This window comes from Ipomoea nil, unplaced genomic scaffold (genome assembly GCF_001879475.1).
Source record: "Ipomoea nil cultivar Tokyo-kokei standard unplaced genomic scaffold, Asagao_1.1 scaffold0642, whole genome shotgun sequence".
NCBI lineage: Eukaryota > Viridiplantae > Streptophyta > Magnoliopsida > Solanales > Convolvulaceae > Ipomoea > Ipomoea nil.
Window position 1 is genome coordinate 1,907,724 of NW_017617070.1, and position 22,253 is coordinate 1,929,976.

Here is a 22,253-nt window from a genome sequence, read left to right on the forward strand (position 1 = left end):
ATTTCAAGTTATCATCAAGTATGAGTCCTAGCAACGAAATAGAGAGGATGGAGATGTCTCGAGTACCGTATGCATCAGAGTGGGCAATTTAATGTTTGCTATGATTTGCACCAGACCGGACATTGCACAAGCAGTATGAGCGGCCAGTCGATAACTCGATACATGGTAAATCCTGGTAGAGAGCATTGGAATGTTGTTAAGAGGATCCTTAGATATATCAAGGGTACCTCAGATATTGCATTGTGTTATGGAGGATCAAAATTATAGTCAGTTGTGGTAACTTCAACGACAGAAGCAGAATATATAGCTGCTACTCAAGCTAGTAAAGTGGCAATATGGTTGCAAATGCTATTGGAGGAGCTCGGGCACAAAGTAGAGAAAATGACTCTATTTTATGACAATCAGAGCGCTTTGTACTTAACAAAGAATCCAGCATTTCATTCCAAAACGAAACACATATGAGTTCAATATCACTTTGTTCGTGAAAAGGTGGAAGAAGGAAGTGTGCATATACGAAAAATCCATACTAAAGATAACCTGGCAGATATGTTGACAAAGACGATTACCAACGATAAGTTCATATGGTGTAGATCCTCAATTGGCCTAACAAGTATGCAAACAGCAGAGAATTGGCAAAAGGAATGAAGATCCACATTATGACTTTAAGTAGGAGATTTGTAATGAATAAAGTCAAAAGTGGAAAGAGGCTAAGGTTTGGGGGTTAAGGTTTTAGGCTAAGGTATTAAAGAATTGTCAGCAATGCAGTTAGCTAGCAGCAAATGTTGACAAAGGAATTTGCAACTTAGTCCCTAGACTTTTGGCTATCTACAAAATGACCCCTAATCTCCCACTATAAATACGGAGTTCATTTTTGTCATTCTGATCATCCCATCTTGTATCTCTTTAGACAGTTTAGCATAGAAATTGCAAGTAGAGAGAAATAGAGAGTTATATTGTAACTCCTATTATATTATTTTCTTTTTCCCAATACAAAAATCCCTCTTCAATATTGCCTTATTGTGTGTATGATTTATTCTAAATCTTACACTAGAAATATTCTCAATATTTCCCGCCCAAGTTGCTATTATAATTAGGTGTTGTGAACCGTATCGATCCTAACATCATTTAATTTTTTTGCCATTGCTTGTGAAATTTTATGTGTACAGAGTCTTTAATTAAAGCATTGAACTTGTATAAAATGAATGTGCATTATAGTAATGTTGTTTTTACATCTTGCTTGTAGCATAGTGCTCATACATATGAGGCTATGAGCTCTTTAAATTTTGCCTCTGCCTGTGTAATCTAGTATGGGTGAAGATAGAGTCTACACTTGAAACAGTATTAAATGAGTGTAATTACAATAATGTTGACAGTGCATCTTGCTTGTAGAATAGAGCTTACACATGAGTAATTGTTTGAGTTTTTTTCCCTCTACATGTATAATCTTAATTGGTGGAAATTAAATAAGGCCTATATATACTACGACTACACTTATCTGATGAAGCTTGGGAAGAAAATAGGTGAACCAAAATACGTGGATGAGGCGACGAGTGTTGGCTCACGAGGACGTTTTGCGAGAATGTGCATAGAAGTGGACATAACGAAGCCGCTCCTGTCTAAATTCACACCAAAGCTGAAGGTTAGGAGGATCGAGTATGAAGGAATCAATCTGATCTGCTTCCATTGCGGTACGTATGGGCACTCGGCGGAGAAATGTAGCCAACGTCAGGTGGCGGAGGAAAGTGGTGGAACGACGGAATCCGGCGGCTGTCTCAGCGGAGATGGACGAGAACAAAATATGGAAACAGACAAACCATTAGAAATCAGGCCGGAGATCGTGGAGAGATTCGGTGCTTGGATGATCGCTCCAAAAAGGCAGTACCAGAAATATGATGCGCAAAATGGAAAGAATATAATGACAAATGGGAAAGAAATTAATGGGGTAAAAGGACCTAACGGCTACAAGCAGGCTGAGAAAGGCAAGAAAAATGAAAAGAATAAAGGAAAAGAAGTCGCAGATCATGGGATTGGATCCGAGTCCATGTTTGCGGTTCTTAACGTGGAGGATATGGAGGTAATAGAAGTGCCAACTGCGGAGCTAATTAAGGAGAATCAAGCAGAGTCACATATGCATAACAAAGGGAAAATGACGCAGAAAAAAAAAAAAAAAGGATACTAATAGGAGACCTAATGTGCAAGCTTCTGAGAAACAAATAATGAATAATGGCTCTGCAAAGACAACTAGCATGCATGCAGCGACTTCCAAGAAAGCGAACACAAGCACAACGTCAAGCTCATCAAGGAAACGGAATAAGCCTAACTAGGCGGTAGCCGGGGAAACTCACACGGTGGCACGAGGGAATCTAAATGATAAAGCGTCTGTAAGCACAACTTACCTGAACAACATCGAAAATCCTCCCCCACTGAATGGTAGGGATGAGGATGAGCTAGAACACCATGGTGACCCCCCGAACCTCAATGAGGATCATATGGAGGAGGAACCGTGGCATGAGTGTACCGAGGATGAGGGCCATGGTGGCACCCCGGAAGGGGTTGTTGCCTAGGTCCTTTTGCGTTTGTCTTTGTTGTTTTTGTGTTTGTTGCCCTTGTTGTGTCTCTCATGAAGATCATTACTTGGAATTGCCAAGGTGCAGCTTCTAAGAGGTTTCTTAGGGCTGCCATGATCCTCATCAGACAACATAGGCCTAACTGTTTTTGTGTCCTTGAGCCTAAGTCTTCAGGTACAGGGGCAGATGAGACTTGTTTAAAAGTTGGGTTTGATCAATGGTTGAGAATTGAAGCGGTGGGTTTGAGCGAAGGAATCTGGATCCTCTGGAACAACTCACTCAACGTGACTTTTAAATGCACCAACTCTCAATTTGTGATCATGGAACTAAGGAACAACAAGAACATGTTGTGGAACGTGGCAGTTGTGTACGCCAGCCCTTCCTTTAATCTTCGACGGCAACTTTGGTCGGAACTTGGGAGGGAACAAAATAGCTTGGAGGAGGCGTGGGTCACGCTAGGGGACTTTAACTCAGTTGCGTGCAGTGAGGAGGTTAACTGTTCCGAAAATTTTAATATCCGGAGAAGTAAGGATTTTACGAACTGGATTAATCATGAAAGCCTGATTGATTTACAGGGTGTTTGGTTGGAAGGAAGGAATTAAGGGGGAAAGGAATTATAATTCGGTGGGAAAAGAATAAGGTGAGAATAAAGTAGGAATTACAATTACATTGTTTGGTAGGGAGGAATAATGAAAATGGGAGAAGTGATATAAAGACTAAAATACCCTTTGTGTAATAATATTAATAATAACATTCAGGGACAAATATGTCTTTTCCTTCCCTTTCCCTTTGCATGAATTCATTGAATTGCAATTCATAGGGGGGGGGGGGGGGGACCTATGAATTGCAATTCAATGAATTGAGGGAATTGCAATTCCCTCCAACCAAACAATGTAGTTTATCATTTCATTGAATTGCAATTCAACTCCAACACAATTCATGCCAACCAAACACCCCCTTAGGTTCCAACGAAAGGTTCTCCATGGCTGGCCGGAGACAAAGGGGTCTCCAACAGTTTTTTTTATTTAAAATATTTATTTAATTAAAAATTATTTTAAAAAATTTAAAATTGTTTTAAAATAAAGGAACCGACATGTCATCATATTAAAAGGCAAACAAGTCATTTTAGATCAAATTGTAAGAATTTGTGTTGTTCAGGGACCAATTATTATTTTTTTGAGTTCAGTGATCTAATTATAGTTTGGTATGTAGTTGAATGACCTATTTGATCCTTATTCCAATAATTGTTGGACATTTTTTTTTAGTTCGAGTTATAGACCTAACTTTATTGACTCTTATTAGTGTGTGTATATATAGAGTAGATAAAAATTACAAGTTAAAAACTATTTTTTACATCTTGTATTATAATTATTATAAATATTTATTACTATTATAAATTTTAATCTATAATTTTATTTTAATATCAATAATAATTACTATCACCTTTAAGATAATTACTATTTTTAAAAATAATTTTATAACAAATTTATGTTAATAATTTAAAAAATGAATCAAATAAAAAGAATACAATTTTTAAATTTTTAATAAAAAAATTATTTTATGAGTTTTAGCCGAACATCCAAAATTAACATATTTTTTTTAAAAAATAAATCATTTCCCAAATATATTTTTTTTGGGTGTTTCCAAAGTCCAAACAATCTTAAGATTCCATAAATCTTTGGACAACGAATATCAAATGAGAAGACCTACAAAACTACAAAACCACAAACTCGAATGAGTAAACCGTAAACGACTAACGTCTAGGGGTTTCTGTATAAATACTACAGATTGTAAAAAGCTGTTCAATGTCATATGACATTTTAGTCCATTCATAGAATCATATTAGGTGCATTAAATTATCTGTGTTATATACCAAGAACCTTGTGGTTCATTGGTATCCGGTTGCTCTTCTATGTGGAAGGTGAGTTAAAAAAAATTATCTGTGTTATTATTTAAATTTGGTAAATTTCTTTCTTATATATCGGTTGAAGTAAAAAATTAAGAAAAATACGTGCATGGTTAATAAAAGACTACCAACATGGCAACATGTTTGGTTTATTAAATATGTCTAATCTGGAATGAAATAACATTCCTAGAATAGATTTATTCCGTTATTTAGTAAGTTATTTTATTTTATTCTCAAAAAAGTTATTTCTAGCAGGGGGTCTCTTGTCTTTTGTGACAATTTCATGTTTAGTACCATACTATTGTTTTTGCCAAAAAAAAAAAAAAAAAAAAAACGCTCAAAACTATTAAATTTTGAACACTTGTGTTCCTTTCGATACCTTTTTTGATGAAACTCCATTTTAGGCAAGGGTAATTTGGTCTAATCACATTTTTAAAAAAAAAATCTTGTTCATATTTTCCTCTATTTCACCATGTTCAGCCCCAAATCCCTACATTATTTTCGTAGGGGAGCAAAGGAAAAAACTTTATTATGGTTTGTTAGCGCAGAGAGAGAGAGAGAGAGAAAGAGATGTTAATCTTCAAATTTCTAGGCATTTAAAACAAACACCAATCAATCAAGAATTAAACCCATCATAGTTACCAAATAAAACATCAAAACCACAGATGATATCCAATAATTTGCAGACCCACCTGGAAATTGAGAGTAATTGGGTATGGCGTGCCCAAAAAACGTTAACCATACTCTCAAAGCTACACTATTTTGGATCATACTAGACCCCGACCACCTCCTAGTGGTTTGTCATGCCCGTGCACACATCTTCGAATGATGGGATGTGGAGATGGCCCTAGGAATACCAGACATATGTCTTGGTAACACCAGGCACCTGTTGAAAATACAACTCAACACCCTAGAAACAACTCGCCCTGAATGGGGCAAACTGTTGATCGGGAATTGGGGCATCATCGTCAAAAAGAACAGACCTTTGCTATCCTACTCTCATGTGAAAATAATTTAGAGATTTGGGGCAGACCATGGCGAAAGAGAGCAACAAAAAAAAAGGATTAAAAAAAACATGATGCGACCATTTTACCCTTGCCTAAAATAGAATTTCGTCGAAAAAGGTACCGAAAGAATCAAAAGTGCCCTTAATAGATTGGGATATTTTTTGGCAAAAATGATAGTCTAGAACTAAATGTGAATTTACCGCAAAAGACAAGAGATCTCCATTGAAATTAATTCTTCTCAAAAATATTATTCTCGTGAAAGATATACTCCATTGCAAAGGAAATAACCTTTTCAAGAGACTAGGATAGCCTACGCTATCCTTGAATATTCATGGATAACATATATTTTATGATACCTAATTTATTTATTTTTGTCTATTTTTGTTATTTATCATAAATATATTCTAATTTTATTATTATTATTATTATTATTATTATTATTATTATTATTATTATTATTATTATTATTATTATGAGTGTATATATTTATAAGGCTTATTATTGTTATATATACACACACACGCGCGCGCACACACACACACACACACACACACACACACATATATATATATATATATATATATATTTATTTATTTATTTATTTATTTATTAGTGTTAATAGTAATTTTATCTTTTACAAGTTTATTGCATTTCTATTCTTTAGACCAAACATTATAATACAATTCATGAATCTATTCATGACACAAACAAAATATTGGAATGTAATGTCTATTTATGTATTCGTTACCTATTCTATTTTTAGCTGAATAAAATTCTAATTCTCTTAAAATTTCTCTTAAAATTATTATGTGAATCAAATGTGTTGTAATATATTCATTGACTTAGTAATGACTTGTCAAGATTTATATGTAGCAAGAATTAATTAATAGAAAATGCTATTTTTCCTATTAAAATCATTATTTATAGTCACTAGTGACCGAATATTTAGAGTATGAAATTATTAGTTGTGGGTTTGACTTGAGGCATTCGACTTACCTGATGAGGTGGTAGTTGGAGGGTGTGTTGCATCTAGCAAAAGACTCGAGGCCATCTACCAAAGCAACATGGACGATGATCGATTATATCGGTTAGAATTAATTAGCAAAACGTAATGATTAGACACACTATTTTATTTGTATTGATTGCACTTATGAAACTATAGGTTCTTACTTTATGCAATTACATTTCATCGTCTTTCATTCGTGTTTTGCATAATCTTTATTCCATACAAAAGTACACAATAACTAATTATGAAGGTATGAGAGGGGGTTACAAAAACTGGTTTGTGGAGTTTGATTTGGAGGCTGTTTTTAAGGTGATGAGTGACAACTACGAGCATAATGAGTTTATCATTACGCTCATTTTCCGATTGCAGTTTGTTGCTTCTAGGTTTGAAGAGTCAATCTTTTCACATGTGTTGAGGGAATGTAATAGATGTGCTGATTTTTTGGCTAATCTTGGTCAGGTGAAATATTGGAGTACGACAGTCTTAGAGGCTCATCCGAAATGTTTGTTGGGACTCCTGCTTGCCGATGCTGGTGTCTGGTGAAGCCAGATTCAGAAGGGTCAAATAAGGTCCGCTTTGAGCCCCGCGATCTTACAAAAAAAATGAAAAATTTAATTCAAACTAAAATTATTGCATTCTCAAACCATCTGTAATCTAATGGGTCAAAGTACCTATAAAGTCCCTGTACTATAGTGTTCTATTCAATTTAGTCTTTCTACTTTAATTTTGTTCAATTTAGTCCATATACTTTTAAAATTGAAACAATTAAGGACAATAGCTTATGTGAGCAAATATTTATGTATTTATTTGTGACATATTAATGTAATATATTGGTGGTAAAAATAATTAATTTTAAATATTTATAAAATAATATATGAGTTGGCATGTAAGTATGATGACGTGACAGGGATAATATCAGCGCCACATCAACTATTGTCGTTAATTGTTTCACTTTTCAAAATACAGGGACTAAATTGAACAAAATTAAGATAGAAGGACTAAATTGAACAAAACACTATATTACATGAATCTCATAAGTATTTTGACCAATCTAATGCCATATGAGATTATGAAAATACAATGATTGAAAAATTTGACCGGTAACAATAATTTTTTTGAAAAAAATTGATAAAATCTTAGCAAATATCTCTCTCTCTAATTCTATCTATCATAAATCCCTAATCTTAGCAATAACCATATACGGAGTACCATGTAAGGGCATTTGATGTCATTTACCAAAAGGGCTAGGTCCGAAATTATTGCAAGAAGTAAGGGTTTTATTGTAATTTTGTAGAGGAGGTGTGATGATATATCTTGAGGCTGCTGTAGCTCTCAAATCCACCACCGTCCACAATGTGCAGCAGAAAATAAAGAGAGGAAGCAAATTGAACTTCCATGAAAAACACATTGGAAAATACAAAAAACCCTAAAATATAAATATTAAAGAAAAGAGAAGTTGGTCTCTTTTTCTTTGATTTTCGTTTTTTTTTTTTTTTTTTTTCTTGAATTTGTACTTTCTTTCTGGCGGTGTAAATTTGGGTTTTGTTTTTTGGTTATCCAATTAATAAGCAAATTGGCTGTGGGAGAAAGCAACTGAAGAAGAAGAAGTAAAAGCAGAAGAGAAAAAGGAGCTGATAGCTTTATCCGACAGTAGTAGGGATTGTTTGGTTGGGGTGAATTGGATTGAGCAAACATGTCTCAGACCAACTGGGAAGCTGATAAAATGTATGCTTAATGCTTTGTCACTAGATTTTTGTTTTTTTAATAAGTTTTTTAAATGCCAGTTTGTGTAATTTCAGTGGTTCTTGTTAGTCTTTTGCTCTGGGAGTTTCTGGGTATGTCTAATTGGTTTAGCTATAAGCGTACTGTTCTTTTCGCTTCACTTTTAGGGTTTCAAATCAGTCCAGAATTAGTGGTAGAAGCTGAATGGTTTCTAGCTTTCTGAATCTAATCTTTTCGTTTGCTTTGTTTGTCTGTTCATCTTTATGCTGGCAATTTAACTATCTTAATGTTGATGAGAAAATTGTTAAAATTTCCCACTTTTTTTCTTTGTAAAGTAACTATTTTGTTTAAAATTTGGCTCTGTAGTTACCTATCCAAGGGAAAAAACATCGTACTGTTAGATTTGGGACTGGTTTTTGTTGTAAGGTCTTTGCGAGTTGCTGGATTTATGTTTTTGTTTTTGCCAATTTTTGTTTGTTACAGGCTAGATGTTTATATTCATGATTATTTGGTGAAGAGGGATTTAAAGGCTTCTGCTCAGGCTTTTCAAGCTGAAGGGAAAGTTTCATCTGACCCTGTTGGTAAGGTTCTTCTGGAGTTTATGCAAATACATGGAGATCTAGTTTCGTGATTGACTTTTGTTTTGTTGGAAGCTTTGTTCATCTTTATTTGTTGCTGTTTCAGCTATTGATGCTCCTGGCGGTTTTCTTTTTGAATGGTGGTCGGTATTTTGGGATATATTCATTGCCCGGACCAATGACAAGCACTCTGATGTTGCTGCATCCTACATTGAGGTTTATTAATTAATATAATTGTTCCTACATTTCCTTTGATGCATGACTTCTGTCCTTCTCACGTAGTGTAGCCTCTTCTCTCGGTGCTTTTCTAAGGATTGGTTTTATCTTTAACTACTGGAGATTATTTCTGTGTTTGATTTTATAAAGCACACTGTTGGCAAATTAACTTTAGCTTGTACTCAATAAACTTGTATGCCTGTTGTTGTTATTGTATGAAATGTTCCATTTAATTGAGGTATGTAATATAAACCTGTTTGGTTGATGGGTTATTTTCTAAGTTATAGTGGTTATTTTAATTAAATATAATTACCTTATTTTCATGTATTTCAATAAACTTCAAATTTAGGTTACAATAATGAAAATGAGACATTGAGAAACGGAAATATAACTATAATGCTATATTAATTTTCACTCTCAACAGGGGTTGTTTGTTGTTTGGTTCCCGGAATGTCAAATTACTTTTAGAGCATTCCCATTAGGGGGATTTTACATGGTTTTTGCAGGTGGGAGTGTATAAGTGGAGGAGAGAGATGGAAGAGAGAGAAGAAGTAAGGGTGTTGCAGGGTGACCTTGGTTTTTTCAGAAATTGTGGGCCCCACCAGTTTTTCACTGCTTCTCCGCCTGGCCGCGTGCAAGGCAAACAAGCGCCTGACGCCCAGTCGGGCGCGTGTAGTCGCCTGCTGGGCGCATTTAGAGACTTTATTTTATTTATTTTTTTCTTTTCTGTTTTGCTGACAATTCGTTTTTGTTTTTTTGTTTTTTGTTTTTTGTTTTTGTTTTTTTTTTTGTTTTTGTTTTTGTTTTGTTTTTACCTCCCTCCCTCCCATTTTCTCATTCCTAATCACACCTACAAAAACTCTTCAAAAACAACACCAAAAACCCCACTATTGAGGATGCCCTTAGGGAATGTTAGATTGCCAGGAATCTTAGATATCTGGGAATATTAGATTTCTGTGTTTGGTCAAAAATTGAGGTATGTAATATAAACTTGTTTGGTTGAGGGGTTATTTTCTAAGTTATAGTGGTTACTTTAATTATAAATATAATTACCTTATTTTCATGTATTTCAATAAACTTCAAATTTAGGTTACAAACGTTAAAGATAAAACCAAAACGACATGGTGAGAAGATAAATCAATTGTTAAAATGACAAACTGAATGAAAGGGGTAAGGGGATCTAATATTACCTAAAAGAGGGAAGGTTATCACATTCCCTTCAAAATGGGTAAAAATATGATGTTGAGGTGAAGTTGTATTCCCTTGGGAAAATGAGATAACTTGAACCAAACATGGGAATGTTATATAAATAAGCAAACATAACCTTTGTTATCTTAAATAACTTGAACCAAACACCCTTAGAGCTCTAGTCAAAGTCAAGGGACCTAATTGCCACAGATAGTACATATATATGAGTGTGTGTGTGTTAAGAATTCTAGTGTTCCACTATGTTATTTTGCTTGGTTGATTGATCTATATGATGTTTATATCTGTTTATAGGTATGCTTGTTTGAAATTATGTGTGGGCCGCAAATGGTAGAAACATCCAGTATAGGGTGCTAGTATCTCCACTAGATATTAATTAATGTTGAAGTATTGGTGTAGATTCTGTAAATATTTTTTTTTTTTCAAGTTTTAAGTTATACAGGGCAATTTCTATTGAAAACTGTTAAAGGGGCAATGGTATCTAATTGAATCAAATAGGCAACTGCAAAATCTTTTCATTTGCAGTTTTAACTAAGAAAATTCTGAAAGTGCAGACTCAGTTGATGAAAGTAAGGGGGGAGCAGCAGCAACAGCAACAGCAACAACAGCAATCCCAACAACCGCAGCATCCTCAGCAGCAGCAACAACAGCAGCAACAACAGCAGCAACAGCAGCAGCACCAGCAGCAATTACAGATGCAGCAGCTCCTGTTGCAGAGGCAAGCTCAACAACAGCAACAGCAACAGCACCACCAACAACAACATACACAACAACGGAGAGATGGCAGCAACCTATTGAATGGCACAGTCAATGGGGTTGTAGGAAATGATTCTCTTATTAGGCAGAATCCTGGTGCAAATGCATTGTCTGCAAAAGCGTACGAGGAAAGATTGAAACTACCTGTTCAAAGAGATTCTTCAGATGATGCTTCTATGAAGGTAAGAAGTAAAGAATTGTACAAGGGTATGGAGAGTGTTTTTTTTTCCACAACTAATCATATAGCTTATAGTTACAGCAAAGGTTTGGTGAGAATGCAAGCCAGCTGCTGGACCCAAACCATTCATCCATTCTCAAATCTGCAGCCACAACTGCTGGCCAGCCTTCAGGGTATGGTTCTCTAGTGTTCTGCTCCTTCATACCTGATTTGTGTGCCTACAGAGAATTGTTTTCCAGGGGTTGTTGATGTGGTATTCTCTTTGTATTTGTATTTGTTTTATGTTTTTTTAATGTATGATTATTAGTATGTTTAGGGCTAAAGGTCATGTAAGCCTTTGAACTTTTTTGAAAAATGCAATTGAACCCTTGAACGGAAAAAAAGTTCCAAATAGATACACCTGAACTTGAGAAAATCAATTAGTCCCATTTTATCCTTTTTTACCGGTAAACTTTAGGTTTATGCCTTGTCATATACTACCTCCATCCCATAATGGTTGCCATACTTTCCTTTTTAGTCCATCCCAAAACAATACAACCATTCCATTTTAAACACCACTAACATTTTATTTTTCCAAGTTATGCTTTACAGGCCACCAAGTAAAGGTCGCCTTCCCCGGTGTTTGCATTAGGGCTATTATAGCTAGACACTACTTTAAAAGTCTACCAATGCTCTTAAAACAAACCCAAATGACAATAGAGAAGTCCATCTCCTAGAAACAAAAAAAAAAAAAAAAGAAGAGAAGAAAAGCCCAAAAACAAAGGAAAAAAGGAATATTAAATCCAAATGACCGTCTACTAGCCCAAAACTTTCCTCAAAGCTCATCAGATCAAGCTCCAAAACAGCCCAAAGATTCAGCAAATCAGCCAAATCTCCCAACCAAATCAGAAACTGCAGCCCAAGCAACTCCAGAACCCATTAAACTTTTCACTTGTTGGGACCCATTTGATTGTATTCCTAATGCAACCTTTTATAGGTAAAATTTAAAAAAAAAGTAACATCTCATTTATTTCCTTAAAAATAACACCAAGCACAACTAATCCAACTTTTATGGGACGAGTGGAGTATATATTTTTTTGAGTTGATATTTATTTTAATGCTGATGTGGATGCCATGTCATATTATTTGTTTAAACTTGATGTTTATTTGTCATTATTTTTGTTGTTGTTGTTGTTATTATTATTATTATTATTATTATTATTATTATTTAATTCTTTGTTTTCTTTTTCGTAATATTTTTCTTCCTTTGTCCACACAACTATAGCAATTATTGAAAATATCCGGCAACAAATCCAATTTCACCAATCAAACAATGGCAATCTTAACTTGGAAGAAGATGACTTGAATCTTTAGATTTTCCATCTTCCCGATCAAAAGATGGGAGTTATCATTTTCCAAAGACGATGACAAAGATAGAACTCGTCTCTTCTTCTGATCTGGAAGAAGACAGCTCTTGGCTTGTACTAAGCTATGAACTATAAAAAAACTCAAAAAGGGACGGGCAACCAAAGAAGGGATGAAAGAGGAGTGGATTACTGGAATGACCTATTATTGTTGTTGTTATTATGTTCGACACTCCGACACTTGGATGCCTGCGTGTATGACACATTAGCAATTACGGTCACAATCAGTTCTAAATAGGTTTTATGGGCAACTTTTTGAATACGGATTTACGGGTCAAAAGGGTTTAATTTTTTTTTTTTTTTTTTTCAAGTTTGAGTGTCTATTTAAAGCTTTTATTATTATTTTTAATTTTTTTTTTATTTGATCCTTACCCGATATTTCTATATAATTGTTGAAGTTGGATATAAAAGTGGAGAAGTAAAAGCTTGCACCTTCCTTTTTTGTAACACTGGAGGAAAATATTTTCACATGTAGAATATTTCTATCATTTCTATGTATTACAACTTATGCTGTTCTCTATTTTGTTGTACTCTGTATTGTATAATTACATTGGTGCGTCTTTTGAAATTAATCCTTTGTATAGCTTTTTCTTTATGACTATTCAGTTACATTTTACTAATTTGTTTTTAGGCACTGTTTAATGATTTTATCTGAATGATATAATACATAAAGACTTTTTCTTCTCTCAGACAACTGCTGCAGGGTGCAGCTGGTGGCATGTCCCCGCAAATTCAGGCTCGAAACCAGCAACTTCCAGCCTCTACACAGGTTAGTATTCTCCATGCCTGAGTTCTTTTCTTTCTGAGTGAGGATTGCTTATTTTTCATCACATAGGGGATTTTTACTTGATACTATTTCAATTTCAATTGTGTTTGCATGTCCAGGACATAAACACCCCCCGAGCAGCTGCACCTGAAGGATCACTGATTGGAATATCTGGTAGTCTTGGATGTATCCAGTTCCCTTTTTCGTTTAATTATTTAATAAAAAGTATTTTACTATTATATTCACCAAGAATTGCTGAATCTATGTTCTGTATAAATGGTTTAAATGGGACATAATGGCCCTACGCCTCTACATATGTTGAATGTGTTGATCTGTGAGTACTGTTGTAACTTGTCTATGCTTTAGGTTCTAATCAAGGGAGCAACAATTTGACACTGAAGGGATGGCCCTTGACAGTAAGTCTCTAAGATCTAAGATGCATGTATTCTGTCTTCCGAATTTTAAAGTATTTTGGTGTACATGCAGATCTATCTGTGGTAGTTCAAATTGTACATCATCTTTGGGCATGTCTTTAAGTTTTTAGAATCCAGTGATGTTGGCTTCTTTGCTATTTGTAGTTTTCTGCTGTAGACATTTTTTACTTATTGAACTTTTATAATTAACCGTCATATTTGTACTGTAAATCTAACATTTGGGGTAGCTTGCTTTATTTTATTTACTTTTATTTGTTTTTATATTTTAGTTTTTATTTGAACAAGATAGTATTTACTTGAGGATAGTCTTGATAAGGTGGATTATAAGTAGGTATCATCTTGGATATTATGATAGAGTTGGTGATAAGTGAAATTATTTTGTAATTTTCTTTGAACTATTTGAGTGGATTGGGGCGCATTGTTATGTTTTTTTTTTTCTTTTTTTTTTTACTTAGTTTTTATTTTTATTTTTCTTGTTTTTTGTAAGACATTCATTTGCTAGCAGAATAGAAGGACAAGTTAGGTTTTTGCTAACTCTTTTCCTACAGGCCAACTAGTTGGTGGAGTAATTGTTTTCTCTGCCAGTAATGCCCAATTACTTGTGTATTAAGGTCATTAAGCTGAAAGCCTGCATAACACAACTGCCCAATTACTTGTGTTTTGGAGATTGGCACATATGAATTTGGTTTTAACAAATTACTCTGTTAATAGTGTTTGTCCCTGCTCACATAGAAAATATGAAATTCTTTCGGTGGGAATGTGGGATTTGCCGATGGAGAACTTTTACCTCTATTTGATGTACCCAATGAGTTCATAGAAAAGATTTCCAATGTTTTTGATTGTTCATTGAGGGGTGAATTCTTTACATAATGAAAAACTAATGGTAAAATTTCTTTCCAAATTTTCAGTGATGGCAAAAGTTGTATTCATTTATCACCGTATTCATTTATCAAAATATAGAAAATCTGTGAGTTCTGATGGAAATATAGACATCCAACATGGGAAATTTAAAAGTCTGGATGCAACTGTTAATATTAATGAAAAGACCTCTTGTTACCAAGACGTGCATTGTACTTTTAAATGATATTAAGCCTTAGAATTTAGAAAATTTAATGTATAAGCCCCTCATTTTTGTCTTTTTTTTAGCAATTGCTGTCTGCTAGTTAGTCTCTTATTACTGTCTTTCTGTTTGTGTTGTCACTTGTCAGTCTCTGAATTTCATTATAGAGTGAGTTTATTACTCTATTATTGTGCCCCTTTATGAGACCTTTTGGCTTATATATCTTCTTCTTCTTTTTTTTTTTTTTTTTTTTTTTTTTTTTTTTTTTTTTTTTTTTTTGTCTTGTTTATTCCATTTTATATGTATTATTTCCGCCCTCACTTGCTTCTGATGCTTATTCCTTTTTCTGGTGCTTGGATCAGCTTCGCTCTGGGATTCTCCAGCAACAAAAGTCATTCATGCAGGGCCCTCAGCAATTTCACCATCAATTACAAATGCTATCACCTCAGCAACAACAGCTAATGCTAGGACAACAAAATTTGACTTCACCTCCTGCCAATGATATTGAAGCCAGAAGGCTTAGAATGCTTCTCAATAACCGAAATATGACTTTGGGGAAAGACAGCCTCTCAAATCCAGTTGGTGATGTTCAGACTATCGAATCACCTTTGCGGGCTGTGATGCCCCAAGGTGATACAGACATGATAATCAAGGTACCATTCTCTTCTTTCTCCCTTTTTGTCTTCTTTTGCTATGTGGAGATCAGTCCCAGAGATTTCCAATCTGAGTTATGGTAGGAATTATCACATTCCCCTTATAATCTAATCTAGTCCCTTAAACAACTGAAACATTTGCTTGTGGTTAGTTAAAGCTGGCACAATTACAACAACAGCAGCAGCATACCAATCAACAACAGCAACTGCAGCTTCAACAACAAACACTTTCTGGTCAGCAACCTCAAAGTTCAAGTAACAGTCTTCAGCAAGATAAAATTATGGGAACTGACAGTGTCACTGGGGACGCGATGATTTCAAATTCCTTTCGTGGAAATGAGGTATCTCTCTATTTTCATTAATTTTTTTGTTTTGTTCTGTTTTGTATGTTTTGATTTTTTTTTTCTTTTTTTACTGATTCATTAGAATTGTTGTTTATCAGCATTCCAACGTTATTTTTTCATAGTTGCAAGAAATTTACTTTATTATAGTTTATTTGTTCGTGTTATTACTTGTAGCATTTATGAATTGGTTCATCATATTAACTGAATATTTCACTGAAATAAGTGTTGAAGCCGAAGACTTTTTAAACAGATCATTGAATGAATTGGTGTTTGATTAACTTTGTATTAAGAATTTAAATCTTGCTTTAAACCAAAAAAGAAAATAATAGCCATAAAATTAACATCAGTTGATCAGGTTCGACTCCTGAACTTAAAATGCCAGGGTCAGATATCATATCACTGAGATGGTACAATTTACAGCCTGTGAGAAGAGAAAGGGATTCATCATCAGCAAAATTTGGACTTGATTTATTATATGAGCCCTGTTTAGATTTCTTTACCTTTTTGTGCTTCAGATATTTTATCTCCATTTTATTTGCATCAATGCAAAGCTTTCATTTTTTAACATATTTCTAAAATGATCTTTCTCAAATTCAAGGGTCCAAAAAACCAGAATGGGAGAAAGCGAAAGCAGCCTGTGTCATCTTCAGGACCTGCCAATAGCTCAGGAACTGCAAACACAGCTGGACCTTCCCCTAGTTCAGCTCCCTCAACGCCATCTACCCAAACACCTGGAGATGTGATGTCTATACCGGCCTTGCAACAAAGTGGAAATTCTTCAAAACCATTGGTGATGTTTGGATCAGATAATAATGGCACTCTTACCTCCTCGTCAAATCAATTGGTAGGCAAAGTCTTTGTTTTGTGTTTATAGATGAAATTCTTACTAGTTGCACTAGTTCTCATTTGAACTTCATTTTGGCAGTGGAATGATAAAGATCTTGTGCAGGCTGATATGGATCGATTTGTGGATGATGGTTCTCTTGATGATAATGTTGAGTCTTTCTTATCTCAAGAAGATGTGGAACCTAGAGATACTGTTGGTCGTGGTATGGATGTTGGTAAAGGTAAGTTAGTGGCTACTTGTGTTTTTCGCTTAAGGTCTTACTTTCTAACTTTCTTATCATAGGATTTGATTTTTGTTTAGCTCTATCCTGTTATGTTTATTTAGTAGTAAAAAATAATTTAAACATGGTGTGGTTTACTGTTCGTCACTTGTATATACCGTTACACTTCCATCACCATATCATTCTTATTCTGCCATGTACTGGAATTCTAAATATTAGCAATTTACTCTGGAATAGGAATTTCCAGAAAACCAGAAAATCAAACATAGTTGAATTAAAAGACTCGTCTGTATGCTACAAAACTAATATTGCTAGCTCACAAATAGCTTCTCCCACCATCTCCATACCCCCAGGGAAACACTTTTGAACCTTAGAATCAGTTTGCATGCCTTTCATAGTTGCAAGCTCACTAATAGCTTCTCCACTGTCTTGCAGAATTTCCATGTTAATAGTGCAGCTCTATTTGCTAATTGTGCAGAACTCTGATACTATTTTACTAAGACCATCTCCAATGGGGCGCCAAAGCACCAAAACACAAAAGAAAAATGGCGTTTGTGGCCTCCCATCAAGTCGCCAAAACACCAAAATTTTGACGCAGAGTGAACAGTGCTGCGCCATATTTGGCGCAGCACTGTTCACCTTGCGCCAAATCTCTCTTATTTTTATTTTTTTCATTTTGACCCCTCTTTTTTTTTTTTTTAAATTCCTTTTTTGTTTTGTATTTGTTTTGATATATTTGTATATTTTGTTAAATTGTCAATTATAAATTTTATATTATTAAAAATAAATTATATCATTTGAAAGATCTCACCAAGACGATTAAAACAAGTCTAATATTCAACATAGGTTAATTAAAAATGAAACATATAAAGCTTAATTATAACAAAATTAAAGTAAATTACATACTTAATTTAAAGCAAACACATAAAGTTTAATTAAAACTACTTTAAAAATATTAAACATAAATTGTATATTATTAAAATAAAATTATATCATTTGAAAGATATTATCAAGACGATTAAAACAAAACTAATATTAAATATAATTTTAATTAAAAATAAAATTACATAAAATATAATTAAAGTCTAATTTATTAAATTACAACTATTAGTTTTGTTAAAAGAATAAAAGTATAAATATAAACTTTATGAGGGGTGTGTTCCATATTAGGAAACCTTTATTGAATATTAGGAAACTCATAGTTGGGTGGACTTAGTTTCCTATTCCTATTAGGGTTAATTTAGTATGTAGTTTAGTATATATAGAGGTACGTAGATATACAGAGAGACAATCTATTGTAATCTTTCATTATAATATATTCTCTATATTCTTTGGTTCTCACATATTTTGCTTCCGCCTAACTGGCGGGTGGTGGTTGCCCGACCTAAATCCCTCAATTTCAACATGGTATCAGAGCCTACTTTCCTAGGCTATTTTTCTTCCAATATTTCTGGCAGCACTTATTTTCCGGCGAACCAACGACTGTTTTCTCCTGTTCCGACGTGTCTGGTGGTTGTTCTCCAAATCTTTCACCACAGGACCCCTTGGAACCTCTTCGCCTGAAAACCCATCACCATCTTCCGCCGCACGCGCCCTGACGGGCCGCCACCGTCGCCGGAGACCCCATCTGTTTCCAGCCAGATCGCCTCTTCTCTGGTGATTTAGTGATCTCACCTCTTACACCGATGGAATCCACCGCCGCCGGCGTCACGCGACGGCGCGTGAGGCTACCTCCGGCGAGATTTTCCAGATTGTTGTTTTGCACTTCTTTCGACTTTTTGGTGAAATTTGAAGGCTTCTTCGGGTTTGTTGCCGAACTTCTCCCCATGGTGTTTGTGTTTTGGTATAACCGTGTTTGTTTCTTTATCTCCGGTATGCCTTATCCCATGGGTGTTCAGTTTCAGCACTACTATAAAGACCTTTGATTATTTCCCATGTTTCAAGTAAGGGGGAGTGTGACTATCGACAATCAAACGGTGTTCTATTTTACTTATTTTAGTTTGTTTTCCTGGTTATCTTCATCTCGTTGCTATCTTCATTACTATGGGCTCTACTGCATCCTTTACTATTCGTTGCTCCCTTTCGCCTTTAATGCTCTGGAGACTTTGTTGGTAAATCCTAGAGTGCTTATGTTGTTGTTGTGGTGTTCGTGTTAATCTTCACCCTTGGTTCCTTCATTCCCAAGGTTGTTCGTGACAAGCTTCGCCCCTGGTGCCTTCATTCCCAATGGTTGTGTATAGCATTGTCCCTCCGAAGCCATCCAGCACTGTCATTCCCTATCCTTGGTGCGTTCATCTTCATTCCCGAGGATCATGTTCAACTTCGTACTTGGTGTGTTCATTCCCAAGTTCTTGTTCAACTCCATCCTTGGTGTGTTCATTCCCAAGATCGTGTTCAGCTTCGTCCTTGGTGTGTTCATCTTTATTCCCAAAGATTGTGTTCAGCTCCGTTCTTGGTGCATTCGTCTTCATTCCCAATGAAGGGTCACACGTAGCGCATCTCTTTTGAAGCCATCCATCATCTAGCTGCATTTAATCTTCATTTGTAATTTTGAGTGGGTAGAGTGCTTGTTTTTTGTCCAAGCTGAGAACTTATAGATGTTCCAGCTTGAGGGGAGTGTTCAATATTAGGAAACTTTATTGAATATTAGGAAACTCATAGTTGGGTGGACTTAGTTTCCTATTCCTATTAGGGTTAATTTAGTATGTAGTTTAGACTTTAGTATATATAGAGGTACGTAGATATACAGAGAGACAATCTATTGTAATCTTTCATTATAATACATTCTCTATATTCTTTGGTTCTTACATATTTTGCTTCCGCCTAACTGGCGGGTGGTGGTTATTCTCCACCCACCAGACCTATCAATCCCTCAATTTCAACAGGGTGTAAGAATAAACTTTGGTGTAATGGGTTGGAGATGGAAAAAATTTGGTGTAAGAATATGCTGGGAATATTCCTTTTGGTATAGAATTTGGTGTCAATGGATGGAGATGGTCTAAGTGGGTTCATGAATTATATATGCAGTAGTATTTTGAATTTGTATAAGATGTCAGACAAGAACGAACTCAGTCTGCATTTAACAATTTAATTTAATTTAGAATTATCCATTGGGGTGGGTCTGATTTAAAGAGCTTGTAATTTTAGGGTTCGCATTTACGGAAGTGAATTCTGCTAGAGCAAGTGCCAGTAAAGTTATCTGCTGCCACTTTTCATCAGATGGGAAACTGCTTGCCAGTGGTGGCCATGACAAAAAGGTCAACACTTTCTTGCTTCTAAGAATCTAAGTTGCAACTAGAGTAAATATATTGAATGATGATGTACTATTGCATTCACTACTTTTGACTTGAATATGCAGGCTGTGTTGTGGTTCACAGATACTTTGAAGCCAAAAACAACACTTGAAGAGCATTCGTCACTTATAACTGATGTTCGTTTCAGCCCAAGCATGGCCCACCTTGCGACATCGTCTTTCGACAAGACTGTAAGGGTTTGGGATGCTGACAATGTAAGCAAAAGTGTATCTTTGAATTTTTTATTTTTATTTTTATTTTCTTCCCTTCATGCACTTATTAAGATTTTCCTCAATCGCAGTGTTTTGTACTTTTGTCAAAAATTTCTTGTTGAATACTAATTATCTGGCATGTCATTGCTTTTCTTTAGCCTGGCTACTCGCTCCGCAATTTTAATGGGCATTCTGCTAGCGTAATGTCAGTAGATTTCCATCCCAATAAAGAAGATCTTATATGCTCCTGTGATGGGGATGGCGAGATCAGATACTGGAGTATAAAAAATGGTAGCTGCACAAGAGTGTTCAAGGTATGATGGTTTGTATATATCATGCATTCCCATTGCTCCTTTACTCCCATTCCCCGAACTGGTGGGAGCAATTAAATGAAGTTGGTGGTCTTCCATCCCGCACATGTTATCCCTCACAATTTAATATGATGAATTGATCTTATTCTTGTTTTTTTTAATAGGGTGGGACGGCCCAGGTGAGATTTCAACCTCGTCTTGGTAGGTACCTTGCTGCCGCTGCAGAGAATGTTGTATCAATATTAGATGTGGATACCCAATCATGTAGGCATTCATTAAAGGTGTGTAACAATACTTCTCTAGTTTTATTTGAACCTTTTGCGTTTAGCATAACTGCCTTACTTTCTTCGATGATAAATTGAATGCAGAATTTATGTTTAGGCTACTACTGACTGACTGCTCTTTGGATAAATTTCATCTTGACTGATTTTTCCTTTCTATTCTTCTCCCAAAAGGTTGAATCCCCAACCCCAATGGCCCACACACCCCGGCCCGAGAGGGATTTGCCCACTTTGGGCATAATCCCACACTGCTGTTGCCGAGTTTTCTTTTTTCTTGAAACATAGCGTGCCTGATCCATCTGCATCTGTGTATGTTTTTCAGGGTCATACAAAACCTATTCACTCCGTCTGTTGGGACCCTTCGGGAGAGCTCCTGGCATCTGTTAGCGAGGACTCTGTCAGGGTCTGGACACTAGGATCTGGAAGTGAAGGGAAATGTGTACATCAACTTAGTTCAAACGGCAACAAATTTCACTCCTGCGTTTTCCATCCTACATACTCGTCATTGCTAGTTATCGGGTGTTATCAGGCAAGTTCTGTGACTATTTTCATTTGGGTAGTTTTCTAGAATGCAACCAAACACTGGAAATGGAAATGTTTTTTGGAAAATGACTCATTTTCTGGAAGTCGTTTTCCTGGTTTCCAAACACACTCTAATATGTTGAAAGCGTTTGTTGCAGTCTCTGGAGCTGTGGAACATGACGGAGAACAAGACGATGACCGTTCCCGCACATGAGGGATTAATCGCGTCTCTGGCTGTATCTACGGCCGCAGGTCTCGTCGCTTCAGCTAGTCACGATAAGCTCATCAAGCTTTGGAAGTAAAAAAACAACATTTGCTCCAGTGATGCATACCCCTTTTATGTTCAGAAATACATCTTTTTCTAGCCCTTTTGTGGGAGGATGAACTGAGGAGTTAGGACTAACCCAGTCCCCTTTTAGGTGTTGCTGTCGTTTATACTCTTTTGTTAACAACAAAATGTTCTTATAAATTTAAGCTTCTGTTGGATATTGAAAGATTACTTGGCCTTTGTATCATTGCCTTTATCGATTTTTATTTTCTGTTAAAATTTCTTTAATTTAAGATGATTTTATAACTCAAAGTACTAAACTGGAGAGTTGAAAGTTGTTTATACAGTGGAGTTCATTGAGTTAAAATGATTTATTTATAACTCAAGAACTAAACTGGAGAGTTGGAAATTGGAATACAACTATTAATGTTTATGGAAGGAATTTTATTTATTTATTTATCTTGTTCATGCATCCACATTATTTTCTCAATTAGTTT

General features: G+C 35.3%; 1 protein-coding gene across 5 annotated transcripts; it reads left to right on the top strand.

Annotated features, from left to right (window-relative positions):
- The first annotated feature begins 7,816 nt into the window (after positions 1 to 7,816).
- Positions 7,817 to 22,035, top strand: LOC109174604 (transcriptional corepressor LEUNIG-like). Of its 5 annotated transcripts, none has more exons than XM_019323840.1 (18): positions 7,817 to 8,211; positions 8,692 to 8,789; positions 8,893 to 9,002; positions 10,763 to 11,146; positions 11,218 to 11,315; positions 13,236 to 13,329; positions 13,431 to 13,485; positions 13,678 to 13,727; positions 15,168 to 15,458; positions 15,611 to 15,799; positions 16,401 to 16,646; positions 16,728 to 16,869; positions 20,017 to 20,126; positions 20,228 to 20,377; positions 20,533 to 20,688; positions 20,850 to 20,966; positions 21,289 to 21,495; positions 21,647 to 22,035. In XM_019323840.1, exons 1-18 carry the CDS (start codon positions 8,180 to 8,182, stop codon positions 21,788 to 21,790), a joined length of 2,673 nt encoding a protein of 890 aa, XP_019179385.1. In that variant the 5' UTR covers positions 7,817 to 8,179; the 3' UTR covers positions 21,791 to 22,035. The 5 variants fall into 5 exon arrangements, with proteins under 5 accessions (XP_019179385.1, XP_019179389.1, XP_019179387.1 ...); XM_019323844.1 differs by having other exon boundaries at positions 16,752 to 16,869; XM_019323842.1 differs by having other exon boundaries at positions 13,236 to 13,314.
- Positions 22,036 to 22,253: the final 218 nt, after the last annotated feature.